At 46.2% G+C, this 21,143-nt stretch overlaps 3 protein-coding genes across 3 annotated transcripts; 1 reads left to right on the top strand and 2 right to left on the bottom strand.

Moving 5' to 3' along the window:
• Positions 1-303: 303 nt before the first annotated feature.
• TEX33 (testis expressed 33) lies at positions 304-5,256 on the bottom strand. The gene is made up of 4 exons (XM_036400244.1): positions 4,511-5,256; positions 2,062-2,209; positions 682-792; positions 304-472 (listed from the first exon to the last, which is right to left on the bottom strand). Exons 1-4 carry the CDS (start codon positions 4,673-4,675, stop codon positions 387-389), a joined length of 510 nt encoding a protein of 169 aa, XP_036256137.1. The 5' UTR covers positions 4,676-5,256; the 3' UTR covers positions 304-386.
• Positions 5,257-5,352: 96 nt separating this feature from the next.
• Positions 5,353-14,192, bottom strand: LOC118697539 (thiosulfate sulfurtransferase). The gene is made up of 2 exons (XM_036400243.2): positions 13,527-14,192; positions 5,353-5,845 (listed from the first exon to the last, which is right to left on the bottom strand). Exons 1-2 carry the CDS (start codon positions 14,110-14,112, stop codon positions 5,547-5,549), a joined length of 885 nt encoding a protein of 294 aa, XP_036256136.1. The 5' UTR covers positions 14,113-14,192; the 3' UTR covers positions 5,353-5,546.
• MPST (mercaptopyruvate sulfurtransferase) lies at positions 14,192-17,016 on the top strand. Its single transcript, XM_036400242.2, has 3 exons — positions 14,192-14,317; positions 14,758-15,410; positions 16,023-17,016. Exons 2-3 carry the CDS (start codon positions 14,816-14,818, stop codon positions 16,319-16,321), a joined length of 894 nt encoding a protein of 297 aa, XP_036256135.1. The 5' UTR covers positions 14,192-14,317; positions 14,758-14,815; the 3' UTR covers positions 16,322-17,016.
• The last annotated feature ends 4,127 nt before the right edge of the window (positions 17,017-21,143 follow it).

The following is a 21,143-nucleotide window of genomic DNA, read 5'->3' as shown; positions in this document are numbered from 1 at the left end:
TTTGCTCACAAACACACACCCCTTCCTCCACTGCCCTCTTACACCACTCACAGGTCCTGCTCCAACTTACAAGCTGAGCAGGTGAATTTCTGTGTGGGCTCCTCTCAACACCACATCCTTCTGCAAGGGTATGGACATCACACACTAATCCTTCCCACCGTACCTGTGGTGGAAATAACTAAGTGATTTTTTTCTTGTTTGCATATTCAGATTTATCTCACACTGCTCTTCCCAGAAACACTTTATAGGGAGGGGAGAAAGCACCAGGAACAAATCTGCTGTTGCCAGCTAGCAGGCAATGGGTTCAGGTTTCACAGGCAGGTTTATTAGATGGTGGAAGAAAAAGACTCATTGTTGAATGCACTCCAATCTTCAACCTTCATCTTCTAGGATTTGTCTTTTTTACTCCCGCCATGTTTCTTCATTTCATTCTGCACGTTAAGATCTAGGAAATATTTCTCATACCATCTCCCTGTAAAGAAGGGAAATCATAGTTCAGTTACAGCTTCTCTCCTAGTGCTATCATACCCCAAGGATTATTCTAGCTGTAGAGCTTCTCTCTTGTTAAAATGCCATTTTCTACTCCCCTTGTGCCTCTGCCCAAATTAATCCTTTGTCCTTGGCAGAAGCAGCACCCATCTCAGGAATTCCGCAATGTGCTTCTCCTGGCAGAAGTCATACCTAGCTCACTAATTCTCCTTCCATGCCAATGTCTGGGATCTCTGACTGCCTTCTGAAATATGTCAGGGGTGTAGGAATCTCTCATCAAGCTTTGGATCTTCAGTGGGCCACCTGTAAGGAACAGCAAATAAGGAATTGTATGTAGAAATCACCCTACTGCAGTCCTGGATTTGAGCAGGGGAGCAACACCAGCAGTTGCCAGGGCTCAAGAAAAGGCATGTGATGACTGCAGTACCTTCAATCAGGTCTGAGGCTGGGTGCTGAAAAATAGCTTCATCATCATCACCCAGGAGGTTGCCTGTGTTTGCCAATTTATCTGCTTTTCATCCTCAAGTATGAGGATTTCACCTCTCAAGTATGAGATGCACACAAAGGGTGCTGCAAGGTATCATCTTTATTTGTATCCTATCTTTATTCAGTCAAGCGCCCACTTACCTCCTGTTGAATCTCCTCATCCATGTGACTAGCTGCCTAGCAGCTACTAGCAGCACAGCTCCACAAAATCACCACCATCTTACCACTCCAGGCCTTCTTGATCTCATTTTCTGCCACATTACTTAACAAAGAGTTGCCAACTGTGACTTCTCTTTTTATCCCCTCTTTACTTCTAGCCACAAGGGGGCTTTATTTTAATTTCTAACCCTTTCCTCTTCACCTTCCTTTTAATCACACCTTTGTCTTGACAATATTGATTTTGAGCTCCCTGAGGAGAGATGTCCTTCTTTTCCATGTGACTACACGGAACAATGCAGTCAAGGACAATGCAGTCCTCAATACCCACAGTATGTCATGGAACATACTGTATAAGGAAAAGGAATCTGCCTTATGCTGGTACATGAGAAACTAGGACCAGGGACAATTATTTCAGAGTTTCTTGGATGAATTCTCAGTTTCCAATATTTGCTTAGATGGAGGGATCTTGGGGAACCTTGGAAACAGAGGTTAGGGAAAGATACTTCAGAGCTCCACGTGTCTAAAGGTCTGGAACAGAAATTATGTTGAAACTGAACTGGAGGTAACTAGCAACTGGAGATGGCAGGGAACATTGGTGTCCATTTGGACAAATGCAAATGGTGTCCATTTGGACAACTCTGGACAGGATGACAGAGGTTATGATTTGCATTCACTTTTCACACTGTGGGGGAAAAAATAGTGAAAGAAAAGAAAGGGATAGAATACATAAAATGGGAGTGTCTAGATTCTAGTTCCTCAGGTACCACAGCCTGGAAAAGCAGTGACTTTGGATGGAAGGAATAAGAAGGGAAAGTGAGTATTACCTATGGTCAGATCTCTACCCACAGCAACGTGGCTGCCTGAGCCCTGGCAAAGCATAGATGGAATCAGCTTTGAAAGTCAGGGGTAGGTGGTGTGTCCCCTCACCTTGGAAGAGATTTACTCTCAAATTGTAATCCAGTTGTTGGTAATCTGAAAGAGATGCCCAGGTCAAGGAGTTTCTTGTCATTTCAGTACAGTTGTTAGGTCCTTTTTGTCCTGTTTCTAATGCTGCATTGTCCTGAGCTTGATGTTTCTGGAAATACAAACAACAGGGAAACTCTATCAATCCACTTTCCCAAAGTGCAGCAAACTCCTGGCATTTCTCCCCCTGCACAGCTCTTTCAGCTATGACTAATCCCTGGGACCTGGGTCTGTCCTTGAGTCTCCCTTAGCGGCTTCTGCAGGCAATGCATTGGACAACTAGGATGAGAAGAGCCTTTTGGGCAGAGGGAACATCTGTGTAACCCTCTGTCATGTCCTGCTTGTTGGGTGTGTTCCTCATCCCAGGAGGACTTGATAGGTTTAGCCCATGCAAAGGCTGTGACAAGTTAAAACCAAAGCCCTGGCCCATAGTGGTGTGTGGAAACCCAGGGCATTGGGAATATTTCTCGGTCTGCTCTGGGGTGCCCTGACCCCCTGGGGAGCACTGACTTTGACCCTCATTCATGGAGAAAGTTTCCTAGAGTTCAAGATAGACTAGAATGCACAAAAGTGTGAAATATTTTATAGAGAGTAGTGTAGGTGTATCACCTGGTGAGAAATTTAGGTTTTAGGATTTTTAGTATGTTGTGGATGGATGCAAGATGGAGGGCACAGGGTGTCATCCTGGGTTTCTTCTTCATGCTGCTTCTTCCTTCTTCTTCATGGGTGTGGGTGGCATTTTGTAATTGGGCAGGAAAGCCTGCATTGGGGGCTCCTTGGGGTCAGTAATTGGGTTAAAAGAGAAAATAATCTAGGTGTCAGTTCTTAATTGGATAGTTTAGTCTTAAAAGACCTTGTAACAAGAGATTGTTAGCCATTTTCTGCTTTCTAATGAAAAGCTGCCAAACTCACAGTGGTGAGACTGTTTCACCGATAAGAAATAATAAATACCTGAGTCCAAACGTGAACTACTGTCTCAAGTGCCTTCAATCCATACTCGGAGAAACTGACAAGTGGTACCGCCACAGTGTGGAATACAGTAATTGTGAGCCTGCTGGCACTAGCAGCAGGACAAATGGGATCTGGATCAGGTAGGAATGTATGTTTGGATTTGTCAGATTAGCTCAGGACATGACATGGGGCTTACCTTCTGCTCTTGAGGCAGTTGTGGGAATGAAGGTGCCAGCCCATGGGATAGGAAGCCTAGTGCTCCACCAGGGCTGCTGTGAATCAGCAGCAGCTTGGGTTTTACACTGAGACAAGTCTTTGCAGCACCAAGTCTTAACACAGTATTGGGATCCTGAAGCCGAAGTTACTGTATCAGCCAGACTCCAGGAGTCAGCGCTGCATGCTCTGCAGAACCTCTCCCACAAAAAGAACAGAGCCACAAGACATGAGGAGAGGAAGCCAGTCCTGACTCACAGAGAATGATCTGCTTCTTTTCTCTATCACTCTTCTTTCTTTTTAAAGAAGAGCCATACACTTACACATGATCAAAGTGCAGGAAGCTGCTGCTAAATAAACTGCTGTGCTAACTCCCACCTCCTACTTAAAACAAAAACATGTCTGTTTGTTATTATTACTATATTCGGTAGGAAGAACTTTCCAGTCTGCTGATGTAGAAATTCCTCCTCTCCCAATTCTTCCAACAAAGCAGAATTTCTGTTTAATGAGGCAATGTCTTCATTTCCCAAATCCCTTTCATCAATAATTTCCCCAGCTCCTCTCAAGACAAAATGACACCAAAGCCTGCAACTGTTCCTACTTTCCAGTTTGTAATTGTATATGATGTTGTTGTCAGTGTTATTATAAAAACACTGCAACTGCATGTGATTGTTATTTTATTTCATTTCTGCCCTGAAGGTCCAAAATCAAAGCACTGCTCAGAGAATCCCACACCTTGAGGTCAAGAAGGACTTCAAGGCCATTTCACCATCCTCCTGGATAACAGAAACCACAGAAGTATGTCTACTTATTGCTTTGCTAAATCAATTCTGTGAGGGACAATAGGCAACCAATCAGAAATGATATATCTTGATCAAAGAGCTAAGAAGGCTTAAACGTGATCTTTCTTTCTGAAGGAAATATTTAGCATAGCCTAACACTGACTTTCCTGACATGCAGCCTTTGAGGAAAGAGGGAGCTGTTCTTCCCAGGCAGAAAACCTCCTTAGACAGGTGTGGGAACTGGCCACTCTCACCAGCCAGCAGCCATGGCCAAGAGTGGTCTCATAGGCCTTCCACCTTTGACTGGGTCTCCAAACTGTGAGGAGGTTTCAGTGACTTTCCAAACCTGAGGAGCCCCATGGATGTGAACATGACATTTCTCTCTTCTTTTTCTTAACTGATTAAAAAAATCCAAATATCTATGGTTTACCAGGAGGCAAAGCCTCTTCCATAACCACCTCTCTCACCTGGTCCATGATCCCCGGTGTGGTGACTGGTGGTTTGTAGAAGCAGGGAGGTCCTGCTGAAGTCCAGGTATGGAGGTGGGATGAAGGCTGAAGAGTAGAGATGGTTGCTAGGGAACAATGCTCTCTCCCTCTATGAGCTGTGGGCTCCAGCTCCATAGGAAACATGGTTTCACACAGTTTAGAGAAGGGTTATCCTTGCTGATGGAAAACCACACAAGGAGCAGAGTAAAAGGTTCATGTTTCATGAAATACCCATGCCCAAAAGTTCTCATCACACATAAAGGATTTCATGGAGGCTTTCCTAACATAGTCATGATAATCAACAAGACTGTATTTCAGCAGAAATGGATCTTTTAGCATCTCCAAATGCTAAAGCTGAACATGAGCTCTCCGACCTCAGCCTTCTTGCTGGGACCTTGTTGCTGCCTACCTGGAACAGCAGTAGAGGGTAATAATCAGTGGGCCATACCAGTTGATACCATACACTTCTTTTTGATGTCCCTTACCTGAACCCCAGGGAAGCAACGCACCTCGCTGTGGGTTGGGTCCAGTTGCTATATGGAAGGTACCCTCATTTTCCACATTCCAAATGGGGAGATGGTGGGCTGGCAAGAAATCTTCCATAGAGTCAATGACAGAACCACAGCTTGGCCCTCCCATGTCCAATACCCAGTGCTGTATTTTAGCACTGAACTTTGATTCACTCTGGCCCTGATCTTTCACCAGGCCACAGGAATTTCTGCAGGTCTTCAGGCACAGAGTGGAACTCTCTTTCATGCTGCAGAGCTGCTTTTCCCACCCAACACAAGCAGGTCGCAGGTAACAGAAGAGAATTAGAAATATTCACAGATGCATCATCTAAGATTTTATTATTTGTCAAAAATCAGAAGTTCAATAGAAACCTAATGATAATTCTTTAAAAAATTGGAAAAATCTAAACAAACCGATATTTTCTTTACTTCCACCTCCTCCCTTTTGCTTTACCCTGGGCTGGAGACAGCTGCTAGACCGCGTTATCCCAGACCCAGCCCTCCCTCTAGGCCTTGCTGCGCTTCAGCTCGGAGACTTTGTAGTGCGGAGGGGCTCGGTGGAACCACTCGGACCAGGAGCCGTCGTACACGGCCACGTCGCGCTTGCCGCACAGGAAGGCGGCCAGGGCGATCTGGCACGCCGTGACGCCCTTGCGGCACGTGGCCGTCAGCGGCTTTGAGAGATCCACCTTCTTTTCACGGAATATTTCCTGGATCTCCTCAATACTCTTCTCGTGCCCTGTTTCTGATAGGAATGAGTGGAAGGGTATGTTCACAGCACCAGGGATGTGGCCAGATTCCAGCCCTGCAAGAGTGAACCAGAAAATGAAACATGAGCAAGGACACATTAACATAGGTGATGAAAGACACCCACAAGAGACATTAGAGACATCACTGCAGATAGTCTCACTCCATCCAGAAGACTCATTTATTCCACTTGAGGATGAAGATACAAAGTGGTATTAGGCTAAAAAGAAGAGGACAAATATTATTCAACTTCGTTGAAGTCAAAACTTCCAGAATATTTAGCAAACTATTTCCTCGCTGAAAGCAATGAGATGTAGAAATCTGAAGAAGCCCTAGACATGATAGGAATCAAATAACCTCCACAGAAAATGCCTTAACAAAGGCATTAAGGGCACCTGTGATAAGAGGAATAAAGCAATGCACTTCCAACCTTCCCCAGGTATGCCATCAGTGTGTAGTGACACACTGTAGTTTTCAGAAGCAGGAAATGTGGACTGTATGTGGAATTTGTGAAAGTGGTTATCTGTTCACAGTTTATTTCTGCATCACCTTAAAGTCATATTTCAGAAAAATAAATAAGAAATCATAAAGCAACCTTAAGTCAGCCACATCACATCTGAGGCAGCTATCCTGGGACAATGGGGTCAGAGAAGTCAAAATTTAAATTTTGTATCACTTCTTATCTACTCCATGAATGAAATCAGCACAGGTTGTTTTTCTTCTGGTGTATCTGACCACTTCAGGCAAGTCCAAAACTGCATGTCAAAAGAAGGTCTTTAGAGAGTTGCAGATATAAAAATATAATGGACAAGGTTGGCATCACACCCTTCAAATTCAGACTCTTAAGGCTTAATAATGGAAGCTTTTCCAATCATTTTGAGAGGCTTTGGATCAAGACTCATTGGAGCCAAAACCATTATGTATTACACTGAAAATGTGTTTCAGGGAATGTTTCCTTGCTAGGTTTGAACTTCTAATGAGACAGATCTAAAAAAAATCACATGAATAGTAATCTGTTTCACTGGCAGCTATCTATGTGCCCAAATTATTGGGATAACTGGTCTTGGGAGATGGGAGTGATTGGGGCAGTTTAATCATTTGACTTTGTTACAGTCAAATGATTAAAGTATACCTAGACAGAGACTGACATCATACATAGTGACACTGCAGTTTCATCACTATGCAGAGTGGTAACATGACATAGTGAGATATAAGGGGAAAATGGCTTTGGCACAGAATTGAAGGGAATTTTTGCTCTGCTGAACAAAGACAGAGCCTAAAGACAATCAAAGCTGCCCTGAGTCAGCTTCACAAGTCCTCTTCCTGTTCCAGATGTACCCTCTTTGTCTCTTGATTAATCCTCCCCGGGTGCATTAAAAATACAGCACAGTTGTCCAGGAGTCACCTCATGCATCCTTCAGAAATGTTTAGCATTACTGAGAGAAGTTGGGATAAAAACTGCTGACTTCTGCAGGGACTAATGTTTAAAAAGGAATAGAAAAAATAGAAAAGGCAGCGTTTTGACTGATGGTTTCACCATATTTTTTCCAGCTGCAGAAGACAACAGCTCATCACTTCAGTACAGAGAACTCCAAAACTCACTCATCAATACAGTGTCTGTATGACAGAGAGGAAATAAAAAATGAAGCAAAAACTGAGAAAACCTTGTATATAGTTCTCAGACTGCAAAGCTGCTTACTGGAGCCTCTTACGTGCCTGGGTTAGGCTACCACTTTCCCACAGAGTAAATGGAAAAGGATGCTTTCAGCAAAGGATTTCTGCAAGGCTCTGCTGCAGTACTGGTGATCACCCCAATACAGAAAAGTCTGTGAGCCACCTAGGGCACTGGGAAGTGTACTGAGACCAGGAACTCCTGGAGGATGAACTAGAAGGGAACTCTTGCTCAAACAGCCTTGCTGGGCCATCGATTCACTTTCTAGGTGTCCCAGGCACCATGATCATTATTGCTTCTCTAGACTGTTCACACACCTTAAAATAGGTTTGTACCTCCCTTATTGGAGACTGACAATTCATCACCCTTAAACCACTCTTCAGGTAGGAGCTGAGCAGATCTGAAAAAAACACTCATTTTAGAGCAGTTTGGACTTTGATCTTTAGGGAGACTTTATTGCTCCAGAGATTCAAAACTCTGCTGGAGTCAGAGACCAGTGTTTGCACTCTGTGGGTGAAAGATGGAGAATTCTGTAGAAACTGCATTTATTCACATATGTGGGTGTTCAGCTGAGAAAAAGAGCTGAAACTGCACAACCACAATCGCTTGGACTGCCTAAGAAGAGCTCTCAAGTGGCTGAGGAAGCTTTATAATCTCTCTCTGCTAGGTCAAGAGCAGAGAAACATAGGACTGGAAGGCAAGGCTGGATGCAGCTGGAATCTGAACAGGGGAGAGGATACATTTGCTCTTGTCCCATATGAAACAGAGGACACTCCAGACCAGATTCATGCAGTCACCATCAGAAACTCCAGGAAGGAACCCTAGGACTACAGAGCCTGGACCCCAGCTACCTCAGCAGTCATTTTATAAGCTGCCTTTCAAAAAAGCATCCATCTCAGAAATAGTGTGGATTCTTGTCATGAAACTTCCCACTTAAGTACCTCCTGGCTCATGTGAGGAAGAACATTAATTTCCAGTGTTCAGATCATCACAGTCAGTCCATACACCACTTATCCTTGAGCTAACACTGCCCTATGGCCGAAATAGTTTTTCTGCCCTTCTGCTATTGCTCCAACAGACTGATGGCAAGGCCTCAGCACTCCCAAAAACCTCATGTCCTTAGCCTAAACCCAGTAAGAGCCAATTAGATACACTTTTCTCTGTCTCGGCCACCCTATAAACAGCTCTAGGTGTCCAGCAGGCTTCTGGACAAAGAAATGGCATTTCCTACCATCACAGTTGGCAGACAGGAGTTGCCAAGGTCAAATTATATGAGATGTTCCTGCACCCAACTAATTTATCCAAGTCTTAGCCTCTTCTATTGCTTCCAAATGTGGGTTATTGTCCTGTAGGAAAAACACAAGCACTAGTTTTGGGCTACTAAGCACTTGAATTTGCTCTCTGTAGTGTTATACACTCGTACATCTGCAGGTGGCACCTCACATCATTCTCCCCATGTGATCATTTAGACCTTCCCATGGCTGTCCCACAGCACATTTCAGTAACAACTCCCTATGTTCAAAGCCTTGATGATTCAGGAAAATACAAAACAAAACATGTAAGCTTAATGATGGGACCTTGCTGGCAACTTACAACCCCACAGATCTTCTTTCAGTGCATGCTGTTCTTATCTGACTTTTCTCCTTTTCAGTCAATTTTTAAAACCTAACAATACTCATGCAATTTGCCCTCTCCTCATATTGACCCAATAAATGTCCCTCTAATGTTATGCCCAAAGCATGAATAAAGTGCAAATGGCACAACTCTACCTTGTAGATGCTTCCAATGGGTGGAAGAAAAGATCAGACATTACTTCCAGACATGCATGTTTCCATTTCTCTTATCTGGCCAACCAATTCTGTTGGCAAGGAAATAAAGCTCTTGGGTAAAGTGCAAGTCTACCAACATATTTTACTCAATTTTGCCTTTGTTTAAAGTAATTTTTCTTGAAGAGTTTTTTGAAAGTTTCCCAGTCTGTCCATGTTAGAAGACCAGCAGCTGCCTAGGTTGTGCTATATCCCCTATTCTAAAGATGAAGTTTGCAATTGTTTCTGTCCCATAGAACCATGCTTTGAATAAATGTATTAAATTCTTGCTTCATGAAGTTCCAATATCACATGACTGATTTTTGACACGTATTTGGGATCGAGATCATCTGCCTCACTGCTTTGAGCATGGGAATATCTTTTGGTTAGCTCTCTCCCTGCTCTGCAGAATTATCCGTAGGAGAGAAGAAAACATGGTAGCACAGACTCAGGGCTCAGTATAATGCCAAGACCACACACAAATAATCTTCCACCTGGAACCCCTGCTAACTGCACAGCAACATTATTTATTCTTTCTCTCCTTGTTCTCTTTTGTTCACTCTGTTCCAGAAGATTTTGTTATTTAATTCCTTTTGCCAAGTCGCACTCAGCTTGGTGTCTGGCAATCCTTCCTCACAATTTATAACTTGTAATATGTTATCTTCTTCACTACTTAATCCCCTTTTCCACATCTGTTGATTCTCTGCTTACATATTGTTTTTATTGTTGGCTATTTATCTAAGACCATAGCCCCTCCTCTCTAGCCTTCTCTTTGCGATGAAAGCTCCAGATGGAATTTCTTAATGTCAAAGAGATAAAAGATTTGTTCAGCCCATATTTAACTCCCTGTGGCTTTGGAGTGTGCTGGCTGCAGATAGTTCTTTTCCAAATGCCTCCTCTGTTGCCTCCTTGTTTATCTCTCTCTTCCATTCAAATGGTATGTCTTAGAAGGGACAATTACTGATCTTGTCTAACCTACCGTGAACACATTGTAAGGAACACTTTAAGCTTGGTCCTGGCCAGCTCCCTCAAAGTCCTCATAGGCTCCTGTGGGTTGAAACAGACTTTGATAAAGTCTCTCAATCTCCATTCCTGTGCCCCAAGAATTATTACAGGATCAAAGCAAAGCCAGTCCACTCCCAGCTGCAGAATCCTCTTAGAGGAGAGGGGAAAGAAAAATGTGCATTTCATTCACATTCCCACTGAATATTCAAGATTAGTAAAAGCTTTATGTTTGAGGAAGGCAGGATGGAGAGCTGGAAAAATGGGCAAAATCTGAAGAGTTCTATATGCAGAAGGGAGACAAGGACTACTTCAGGGCTGAGAAAGAGAAGAAAACTACCTGCAAGCTCATTAAATGATTTTGGGTTTCCTCTCTTTTTTTAGATGATAGAGTTCTTGCCTGGCAACTTTTGCCTCTTTTCTCAGATGTCTGCAAAGGAATTCAGAAATTCACAACTTTTCCGTATGCATTTGGTTAACTATAATTCTTGTTCATCAGTTTTCAGTGCCCGACAGCCAGAGAGGATCAGCACTGGCAACCATCATGTAATTATTTTTATCATCAGCCCTGGACAGCTAGCTCCTGCAGAAACAGAGCACTGTGCAGGGACACCTCGAACTACTCAGTGCATAGGTCAGGGCTGCACATCTGTCAGGCTTCTGCTGCACACTCTGCATGAACACCCAAGCTTTGCATCCAAAGCAATACCTGCATTTAAGACCTATGAGACCTGGCCTATAGAGATGCCCACTTTATTCCACTCTGGCAACTTTGGTGAACCTCTCCCACCAAATAAAATTTAGCACTATATTATGGCTTATCTTAACCAGTACAGAGATCTAAATCCCAGCAAGGATAAAAGTAAAATGGGGACAATTAATTCTTACCACAAAGAACTGAGAAACTAAAGAGGCAAAAGAGTCAGCTGCAATTAGCCTCTTCTAGAGACAAAGTTCACAGAACAGGAGAGATTAATTGACTTAATTAGGAAGTCAAGAACTGAAGCAATAATTAAACTGAAATCACCTGAGAAGGCAGAAAGTTCCTTAACCTGAAGACCATTAGTCTTCTCTAAATTGTGTCCTCCCTGATTGGATGACCCCTGCAATTAATCAGCATTGATTTCAAATTGCTCTTTTAGGTGTAAGCACTGTCTTTTACCTACTGCTGGCTGATGTGCTGCTACTGGCTAGCTTGGTTCAGAGAGCTGTCAAGCTCCTGTGGAATGAGCAGCTGCAGCTGGAGTGCTTATCCTGCTGGATCTGCTGTGGGAAGCAAAACTGGACCACCACAAATAAGCTGTTCCATGCTGACTCATTTCAAAGGAAAAATCTGTTTTGATGCTGTTGGGTCTGTGGTATTTGTCATCTTGTGACAACTCTCACCTTGGGAAAGAATGCAAAATCTACCAGCTCCCAGCAAGGAGCATTTTAGTCACATCTTGAGGTTAAAATTCAACCTTCACTTTGATGGGCTGTGGTAGGAGAAGAAATAGAATGAGTGATAAGCCTAACTTTTCCTTTCCCCAGCAACAGGCTCCTCCATTACTCCCATTACCTCTCCCATCTTCCACATTGTCTTTCTGCAGATCAAATGTGTTGAGGGGCTCCCTGTAGACACCTGGGCCACCCATGTGTGCAGTCATTTACAGCCAAATGCTCCTGAAGTTTGGATGCAGGAATGTACTTCAGGACATGCAGCCACAATAACTGGCGGTACAGCAACACACACACATGTGAACAGCCAGGACAGAATGACAACAACCTGTGGGGCAGCAGGGCAGCACAGCCCGGGGACCACAGAAACCCAGCAGGGCGGGCTCTGCTCAGACCCAACAGCTGCTGCTGAGCTTTTCTGTGCTTTCTTGTAGAACTCTCTCTTTTCCAACCATTTCTGTGATTCCCTTGTTGAGGAACACATTCAGTGCTGGCAGCTCGGTGTGCAGCTGCAGTGCCAGCCGCAGGTTGGGCTCTGGGCTGTGAGAGCCCCAGGCAGGAGGCCAGGAACTGGCGCTGACCCTTGGCACAGCAGAGGGCACAGAACCTGTGGCACAGCCAGGTGACCGGACACTGAGACACAGCAGGAGCCGAGGACTCAGCAGGAAGAGCCAGGACTTTGACTGCAAGAGCATAAAAGTTCAGTGCTTCCTTTGTTTAGGTCCCTCCTTGGAGGCATGAGCTCAAGCTGTTTCTGTGTTATTGTACTGTTAATAAATTGCTTTAAGGAACCAGACTTTTGAGGCTCTGCTAAGTAAAACCCAGGCTCGAGACGGTAAGAAAACCTGGTCTGAGTGTGTGCGCGGGGGGTGTAGGTAGTCAAGTGGGGCACCCATCAGTTTAGTGGAACTGCCTGTTGAAAAGGGACTTTGGTCCCAGCAGTTAAAAGTCTCTAGTGGTGGGAGTGTGATTGCCAGAGTGCCTCCTGAATGGTCAGTCAGGAAAGTTTCCTTTACACCCTTTCAGAAGGGAGGTTATTCTGGGATACACCAAGGCTTAAATTACACAGCAAGGGCCTCCTTTAACCAACTTCAATTTCATTTCAGGCACACTGCTGTACCTGCTGTCCCCACTGCACAGGACTTCTCCCACCCAGGACTTCTGCTGATTGGGTGTCCAGTGTTTCACCGAGGTAATGAAATCAGTTTTTGTTCCTCTAACTTGGGGCACCTAAAAGAGAGAGGCTGACACCCCACACATTTGCTAAAGGCTTCAGACTTTTCCTACATAAGCAAAAGAACAAAGATCAGCTCAAGCAAATTCTCTATTTGCTGGAAGTCAGAGTGATAAGAAGAATGTCCCTTGGGTTACTGTATTACCTAAAACCTTGGCTTTTGCTTGTGCACTCATTATGGTGAGAGGCGCCTATATGAATACTGATAGTTTTTATGTGTCTGCTGGTTTTAGATATGGCCCTGAACAAACCCCTGGGAGCTCTCACCTCCCATGTTTGCATTTTGATAAACTTCTGCAGGGTGTGGAATGGGAGATCCTGGAACCAAATGACTGCAGCCCTTTTCTGCTATTTCCTCCTGCAACTTTATCGGCTATTTCCTCCTGCAGCCAACTGCAGCAAAAGCATTCAGTGATGGCACTGGGGTCTGAACGTGCAACTGTGGATCCCTTAAGGTAACCAATGAGTCGGGCTGAGGCATGCCTGTGCATTAGGAAAATCTTTTTGATGGCTGTCAAGAGCTGTTACTCCCGGTCTAGTATTCACATTTATCCCATTCTGGGGCAGGTGCCAGTCCCACCTCCATTACCTTGATCCAGCTCTGTCCCCCGAAACCGGCCCTCGGGGCGGGAATCCACCACCTGGAAGTTTAGGGACGACACGTTCTGTACCATCTCCTCAAAAGTCTTCACCAGGGCCCTGTTCAGCCTGGCCTTAAAGACAGCCGGGGTGGGCTGGGTGACCTCCGCCGTGACGGGGTGCCCCTCCTTCACCCAATTCTTGAAGCCACCATTCAGCACAGAGACTTCCTTGTGCCCGAAGGCCCGGAACATCCACCAGGCGCGGGGGGCGTAGAAGGTGCCCACCTCGTCCCCGTCGTACACCACCACGTGGGTGTCATTGCTCACCCCCAGCCCCCCCACGTAGTCGGCGAAGTGGGACTCGCTGGGCAGCATGAAGTCGTAGGGGGACGACTTGTCCCGGCACTCCTCGATGTCGAAGAAGGACGCCCCGGGGATGTGCCTCTCTTTGAACTCCTGCCGGGCGTTTCGCTCCTTGGGGGGGTACCAGGAGGCGTCCAGCACCCGCAGGCCGGCGCCCACCCGCCCGGCCCGCACCGCCTCCGCCAGCCAGGAGGCCGTGACCAGCGCCCGGCTGAGGCTCTGCCGCGCCATCTCGGGGCACCGGCGGGAGCGCCGCCGCCGGGCCGCGCTCCCCTCACACACAGAACCCGACGCGGCCCGACACACGAAATGGCGGCGGGAGGCGCGGCCCGAGGGGCGGCACGGAGGCGGCCGCACGGCCGGGACCGGCCCGCTGGGAGCGCTCCCGCCCTCCGGCGGCGGCCGTGGCTGGCGGGCAGCGAGGCCCAGCACGGAGGTACGGGGCGAAGCGGCGGCAATCGCGGCCCCGCCGAGCCGGGGGGGGCTCGCAGAGGGCGGCGGCGGGGCCCCTGCAAGGCCCCGGCTGCCGGTGTTCTCCGTGCGGGCAGAGGCATGGGGCCGTGCCTGACCGCCGAGCACTTGGTCCTTGGGCTGCCCCGCTCCGCTCTGGCTGCTGTCGGAGCTGGCTGGCGTCCCTGGATAGGGCCAGAGGAGCTGCGTGGGGCCGGGCGCAGGGCACGACTGCCGTGGCTGTCCCGCTCGGGGCGTTGTTTGGGACGAGCTCTGGGAAACTACTTTCAGGGCTGGAGCATTTCACGCCCCTCATTGTAGAATTAGCCAGCACCTCAATGCAGACACAGGTCTCAAAATGCATCTTTGTCCAGTTGCTTTTTGAAAGACTGGTCTCTAATTTGTGACTCTCTCTACCTTCTGCAGTCAGGTGGACTCCGGCAGAATCCAGAAATTGGCTAATCTCAGCCAGGACTCGGGAGCGATGTCGCAACAACTCCTTTACCGAGCTCTGGTATCTGCAAAATGGCTTTCAGAAGCCATCAAGTCCCAGCAAGCTGGCCTGGCCTTGAAAATCGTGGATGCATCCTGGTATTTGCCGAAGATGAAGCGCGATGCGAAGCGGGAGTTTGAGGAGCGCCACATCCCTGGTGCGGTTTTCTTTGACATTGACCAGTGCAGTGACCGAACCTCGCCTTACGATCACATGCTGCCCAAGGCTAATGACTTTGCCGAGTATGTGGGGAAGCTGGGTGTGGGGAATGATTCTCATGTTGTGGTGTATGATGGCAGCGACCAAGGTCTCTTCTCAGCACCTCGGGTATGGTGGATGTTCCGGGTCTTTGGACACGAAGCTGTCTCCCTTCTGGATGGTGGCCTGAAGAACTGGCAGCGAGAGGGGAATGCACTTAGCTCTGGGAAAACCCAGGTAGCTCCATCTGAGTTCCATGCCTCCTTGGACAAGTCCCTGGTGAAAACATATGAGGATGTCTTAGATAACTTGGATTCCCGTCGCTTCCAACTAGTGGATGCCCGTGCTGCAGGACGGTTCCGGGGAGTAGAGCCAGAGCCCCGAGATGGTAATGCGCCTTCTGAGACAGTGGCATTATAAAGAGGGGTTTCATTTAGGGTGCCCATCACTTTGACTCCTGTAGAGGAAATGCTAGGAAATAATGGCTGTCTTTTATGGGATGGGACTTCAGGCAGTGCGTCCACCTGTCCTCCTTCCCTTTTGACTAGCAAGTGCTACTCATTGAAAATTCAGCAGTAGGGAAGCCATGTATCTTTTTGTCCTCATGAGGGGCTGGGGTGAGGAACATAGCTTTTGATATGCCCTGAAGATTCTCATTGGTCTCTTCAAGTACTGGTGCTACTCTTCCCTTCAGAATGGTCTGTGGAGGGGTGTCATCAGTGTGGGTTGCTCTCATGGGGAGAAAGATGTGGAGGGAACTAGGGGAAAGAATGGAACTTGGCAGGGTTGTGTCCATATGGTAACATGAAGGTTACACATAGAGCCATCCTTCCTGCGTAATCAGTAATCTAGTAAAGCAAAGTGTAACAAAAGTAAATGTACTTTTTTAACAAAATACTCTAAGCAATAAATATTCCTCTCAGTGAAACAGAAGAGGCTTTGCAATAGACTTGTCCCAGATAATAGAGGTTAATTCCTGTCTGTATTGTTTTTTCTCTAGGAATTGAGCCTGGTCATGTCCCTGGGTCGACGAGCATCCCCTTCACTGATTTCCTCACAGAGTCTGGCTTAGAGAAGACCCCTGAGCAGATCCGCACTCTGTTCCAGGAGAAGAAGGTGGACCTCTTGAAGCCAGTGGTAGCCACATGTGGCTCTGGGGTCACTGCCTGCCATGTGGCTCTGGGGGCCTACCTCTGTGGCAAGCCAGATGTCGCAGTGTACGATGGGGCCTGGGTGGAATGGTACATGCGGGCACAGCCTGAAAATATTATTTCTGAGGGAAAGGGGAAAACAGTGTAATAAGCTGCATTGTTTCCCAGCTGTGCACATAGCTTGCCTTGAAACAGGATTTGGAAAAGATGGGTTTAGCTTTCCTGATTAAGTGTCTTGAGATGAAGGCATTGGATAACAATCATGCGCACATGGTGCTTCGGCACTTTCTCCTTACCCTGCTGCTGCTTAGGAGGATGAAGATGACAGCAGTTCTGGACAGCCAGCTCTAGGTGACCCTGCTTGAGAAGATAGGGTGGAACAGATGTCCTCTCAAGGTCACTTCCAACCTCAGCCATTCTGTGATTCTATGACCATTTCACCTTATCAGATGGATGGCAGAGAGTGCTGCTGCCAGCATGGGGAATTAATTGAGTTAAGCCAAGCTCCTGACTCGAAACATTCAATCATGCTCATTCACAGGATGGTCATACTTATGTAACTGTGCCTCATAATCCTGCTCTCTGCTTCTGTCCCATCCATGCATGTTATGGCCACTTTGAGTGCAAAACTTTGTGGAAAGAGATGGCTGTTAAAGGAGCAAATACAGCATTCAGGTTGGCACTTGGGCTAGAGACTTGATTTGTATTTTTTCTCGTACTTGGACTCTAATGTGTACTTAGCCAGCCTTGTAGCCCTATTGTCCAAAATCCCCCTTGAGAAAAAGAAAAGATTATGGGATTTAAACAATGTAAATAAACATGTTTCAAGGTCTTTCTGCTGAATGGAACTTCCTTGAGTGTTGCTTAGGTGAATACTTTTCAGGAGTTCTGTTTTTATGGAATCACGTTGTCCACAGTGAGATTCAAATGAGATATTTCCTTCTCTCTGAAAGTAGAGCCATACCTCTTAACCTCAACAAGCTCTTTGACCCAGGAAGGACAATGGCATGCCTCTCTCTTGGGTCTCTGCACCATCTTCCTGCTTTCAGTCCTAAGTCCATTTGCATTTTTGCCTTAAAGTCCACAGTTGTAGGTTACAGCTCTGTTCTTGAAACACTGGATGTCAGCTTACATAGTGGCAAATGGACTGCATGGGTATTTTCATTCTTGCCATGTAACCTTTCCCTGCAAACTTAGCAGAACTGAGACCATCAGAGGAATAGCCCATACTGAAACCTATTTTTCCCCAAGACCTTTTTATTTTATGTCTAAAAGATGAAAGTACACCAGGTATCCCTGATAATGTTCAAGATTTTGTTCTCTCTGATATTTTCTCCTCATGTGAGGAGAAAATGCCCAAGACTAAACAAAAAAACCACGGAAACCTCCTACAAAAAAAAAAAAAAGCCTGCATCTCTTTTGGCCTACTGGTAACTTAAAAGTTAATGTGACAGTTTCTTCTCTTGGGCTTGCAGCAACAGGTACCTGTAAACATCTGTGGATAATGGGGTTGCACTTTCTAGGGAATGCAGTGGATACTTATTGTCACAGTTTTGACTGTAAGGACTGGATTCTTCCCTATTGCTGAGTGTTTATTCTTTGCATTTCCTCTTACCTCTTTTGGCTGCTTCTTCTTGGCCTTGGCTTGCATGCATGGAAGTTCTGTTTCTGCTCACCTCCTGGGCAGCTGGAATTTCACTGTTCAGTTTATTTCTTCCTCTGTCCTCCCCACTCACACATAGGGTCTGAGTACCCAGTGACTGACAGCCTGCAATTTCCCTGCTTGCATCCAGACTGACAACCCAGCTCTTGGAGGCCTTGGGGCTGGCATTGCAGCAAGTGCTGAGCATACAGGGTGCGCAGGGGTCTGAAACAAATGACCCTTGTCACAACAACCACAACACAGAGAGGTTGATTTTGTGATTATGTGGCCAGATGAGTGCCTGCTCTGTTTCTCCAGGAAAATTTAGTTATTAGGAAAATTGACATATTGTTTCAGACTTATTTGCAATAGATGCAGGGAGCTGGCTCTTGTGTGTCCTTCCAGTATATTTTTTGATGCATCCTAAGCACTCTCTTCCTTTTTTTGCCACTGACCCATCAGTCCTGGGGGTCAGTGGGGAATCTCTCTGCTTCCTCTTGAGATTAGGATACTTTTCTCTGTCCGTTGTTGCAGGGAGATGTGTGACACAGCCCAGACATCCACCTGGAGATTGCAGATTACACTGAAATCTTCCCCCTGCCCTTGCTCTACATTTCACCCCTGTGGCTTGATGACATCTAACAGGGCCCTTCCCCCTCTCTGGTATTTAGCCAAGCTTGGCAGTACTCAACTGCCCTTCTCTGGCTGAATTTTCTGCTACAAAATCTCAGTGATTCTTCCCAGCTTTTGGCAAATGTTTTCCCAGATGCTTAACTTTGCCTTCATTTCTCCACAGAGGAGAAACTGAGATCTTCTTTCCCACAGCAAGATACTTTGTTTTTCTGAGGTATTCCCTCTTATATCATGTATCAAAAATCTATCCAAGAGTGTCTTCTGATGTTCCCCCTCTTTTTCGTTGAGATCCCTTCTGGTGATGCAGGCAAAGCACTGAGAAGGTTGTGAAGACCGAGACAATGTTTTCAAATCCTGGAGACTTGTAAAACCTATTTTGAGCTATAACAGATGCTACTGGACATATGGAACAGCTGAGGGGACTTACACCAGGACTATAAATGTTCTGCAGATCTTTATGTCCCTGACTCAGTGGGTGGGTTTCCTATAGGAACCAAAAGCTGGGGAGAAGTGGAGATAATGCAAATCACTAATGTTCATGATTTTCCTGTGGAAAATTTGCCACAGAGGATTGGTAATAGCATATCTTTTGTGGAATAGGGCTCATGGTAGCCAAAAAGGTAGCCTAAACAACAGCTCTGATGTAGGAGGAAGGTCACACTGACCTGTGGCTACCTTGGGACTAGAGTTTACAGTTCTCTATATAAATTTGAGAATCCCAGGCCAACATGTAAACTGTTTATTGGTATATTTACTATCTGCAATACTTTTGTCCTGAAGGAGGTTTGAATTCTGTGCAGTCTGGTCTAGTCAAAAGTAATCCCATGGTCCCCTGTTCTTCACTTGTCTTCTTTGTCACCTCTCTTCCTCTTCCTCTTCCTTCCATCCCGCTCCCTAGCAGTCAGGCTGCACTATTTCATGCTTCATTTCCCAGCAAACTCTGTTTCTCTGCAAATTTTTCCAAATTCTAAAGCAGCCCTTCTACCAGCACCACTGGCCTGAGCACTGTATGAGCCGTGGTAATTGGTGTTGCCTGCAGGGACATTTTATATTCCTCCCATCTCTCCTGGTCTCAGCTTACAGCCAGGTGCTACACAGCCATTCTGTCTCCTCCTCCCAGCAGTCTTCAGCAAAGGTGCTGCATGATGCACATCCACACACAGGCTTTGCACACTGCTTTGAATGCAGGTACATTGCTCACAGCTCCTCATGGAGCTGGAGGAAGATTAGCTTGCTTGTATGCCATGGAGCCTTTCTCTTCATGCTTCAATGTGCCTGGCTCAGCTGGCAGTCAAGCTGCACTCTATTATTCAACTGTGTCCACCCCCAAGTCCAGTGTAGGGAATTTTATTTGCCTGATTCCCTGTTGGCTTACTGGCAAAATGTCAGAGCATCACTTGTCTTCCCCTCTCCACTTCCTGCAGAAAAGAGAGTGGCACTGATCCTATATGGACATGCCAACTAGTTTTTCCTGGTTTCTTCTCCAGTGCCTACTGCCATGTGTTCCCAGCCTGTCAAAGTGGTGACACTCTGTGCCAACACACGGTGATCCCTGCTCCCACCGCTGTTCCACAATGCAACAGTTCCAGAAGAGCAGCTCTACAATGCCAGTGATACATCATATGCCATGTACCAAGCTGCAGAGCACTGCAGTGTGTGTAGCCTTCTGCAGGATTGCATTGCAGGCCTGACTGCTGAACCAAGACACTCCCAGTTTATGTCCTGCTCTCTTCTCCTCAGCTCTTGTTCAGTATCCAGTGGCTGTCAAGTTTTTCCTGCTCCCAGTCTGCCTGAGCAATGGTCCCCATGATTTCTCTGGGGACTCTGCAAGGTTATAGGGTCTTACAGCATCACACAGCGCTGTGTAAGCTGTTGCTTGCTCTCCCTCTGTGCATATATTTTATATACAGTTGTCAAAAAGGCAGCAGGAACAAGTCATAGACTCATAAAACCATAAGACTGAGAAAGAACTGATATCATTAAGTCCAACCTTTGACCGAACACCACTGATTGTTTAAGCTTACCTCTCCTGTGTCCTATTTCTTGATTTTAGGGGACCTTAACAAGGCTGCCTTAATTGCACCTCAGAACTACATCTGGTGATAGTGTGCAATCAAGTCTGTACTTAGCCCATGCCACCAACTCATCAGAACATTTCAGTTGGTAGCCCATACTGGCTTCTTACTGAGGAGTATTTTCATATACTGTGGGGAAATCCCTGGCCTGGTGCATTTTCAATGATTTTTTTGCTGCATATTGCAGAAAAAAAGGCTCTGATGTTAGAAGTGGTGTTCCTTGACATCTTTCCTTACTCACAATATACCTCTTTAGATTTAGCAATTAACTTTTCACCCCGTGGCCCTGAGGTGAGCAAGACTTGAGGTTCCAGCCACAAGTGGAGACTGGTATTGATGGAACAAAGTATGCCTTGAATATAGACCATCCTGGACTCATGAGCAGCATTGTCATGGGGGAGGTTGGAAAAGAAGATGTTGAGAACAAGAGATGGACCTTAAAAAGAGGCTGAGGGGATGTGAGAGGAGGAAAAAGAGAGGGTGAACCCTTGGTGAAAGAGGGAAAAAAATTGAAGGCAGGGCAAATTTCTTGCAGGGGAAGATAAATGGCTATAGTCTGCCACCCAACTGCTGCATTCATATTGGAGAGGCACAATCCTCACCCCAGTTCTGTGCTGGAG

The sequence above is a fragment of the Molothrus ater genome, chromosome 5 (genome assembly GCF_012460135.2).
Source record: "Molothrus ater isolate BHLD 08-10-18 breed brown headed cowbird chromosome 5, BPBGC_Mater_1.1, whole genome shotgun sequence".
NCBI classification, from domain to species: domain Eukaryota; kingdom Metazoa; phylum Chordata; class Aves; order Passeriformes; family Icteridae; genus Molothrus; species Molothrus ater.
Note: the sequence above shows the minus strand (reverse complement) of the source record. Positions and strands in the feature narration are given on the sequence as shown.

Coding starts and splice junctions, on each gene's coding strand:
- TEX33 (XM_036400244.1), bottom strand. CDS start 4,675: ATGTTTCCTATGGAGCTGGAGCCCACAGCTCATAGAGGGAGAGAGCAT. Junction 793..2,061: donor GAGAGTAAATCTCTTCCAAG/GTGAGGGGACAC, acceptor TGTTCCTTACAG/GTGGCCCACTGAAGATCCAA. Junction 473..681: donor AAGGAGAATTAGTGAGCTAG/GTATGACTTCTG, acceptor CCTTCTTTACAG/GGAGATGGTATGAGAAATAT.
- LOC118697539 (XM_036400243.2), bottom strand. CDS start 14,112: ATGGCGCGGCAGAGCCTCAGCCGGGCGCTGGTCACGGCCTCCTGGCTG. Junction 5,846..13,526: donor GGGGACAGAGCTGGATCAAG/GTAATGGAGGTG, acceptor TCACTCTTGCAG/GGCTGGAATCTGGCCACATC.
- MPST (XM_036400242.2), top strand. CDS start 14,816: ATGTCGCAACAACTCCTTTACCGAGCTCTGGTATCTGCAAAATGGCTT. Junction 15,411..16,022: donor AGAGCCAGAGCCCCGAGATG/GTAATGCGCCTT, acceptor TTTTTTCTCTAG/GAATTGAGCCTGGTCATGTC.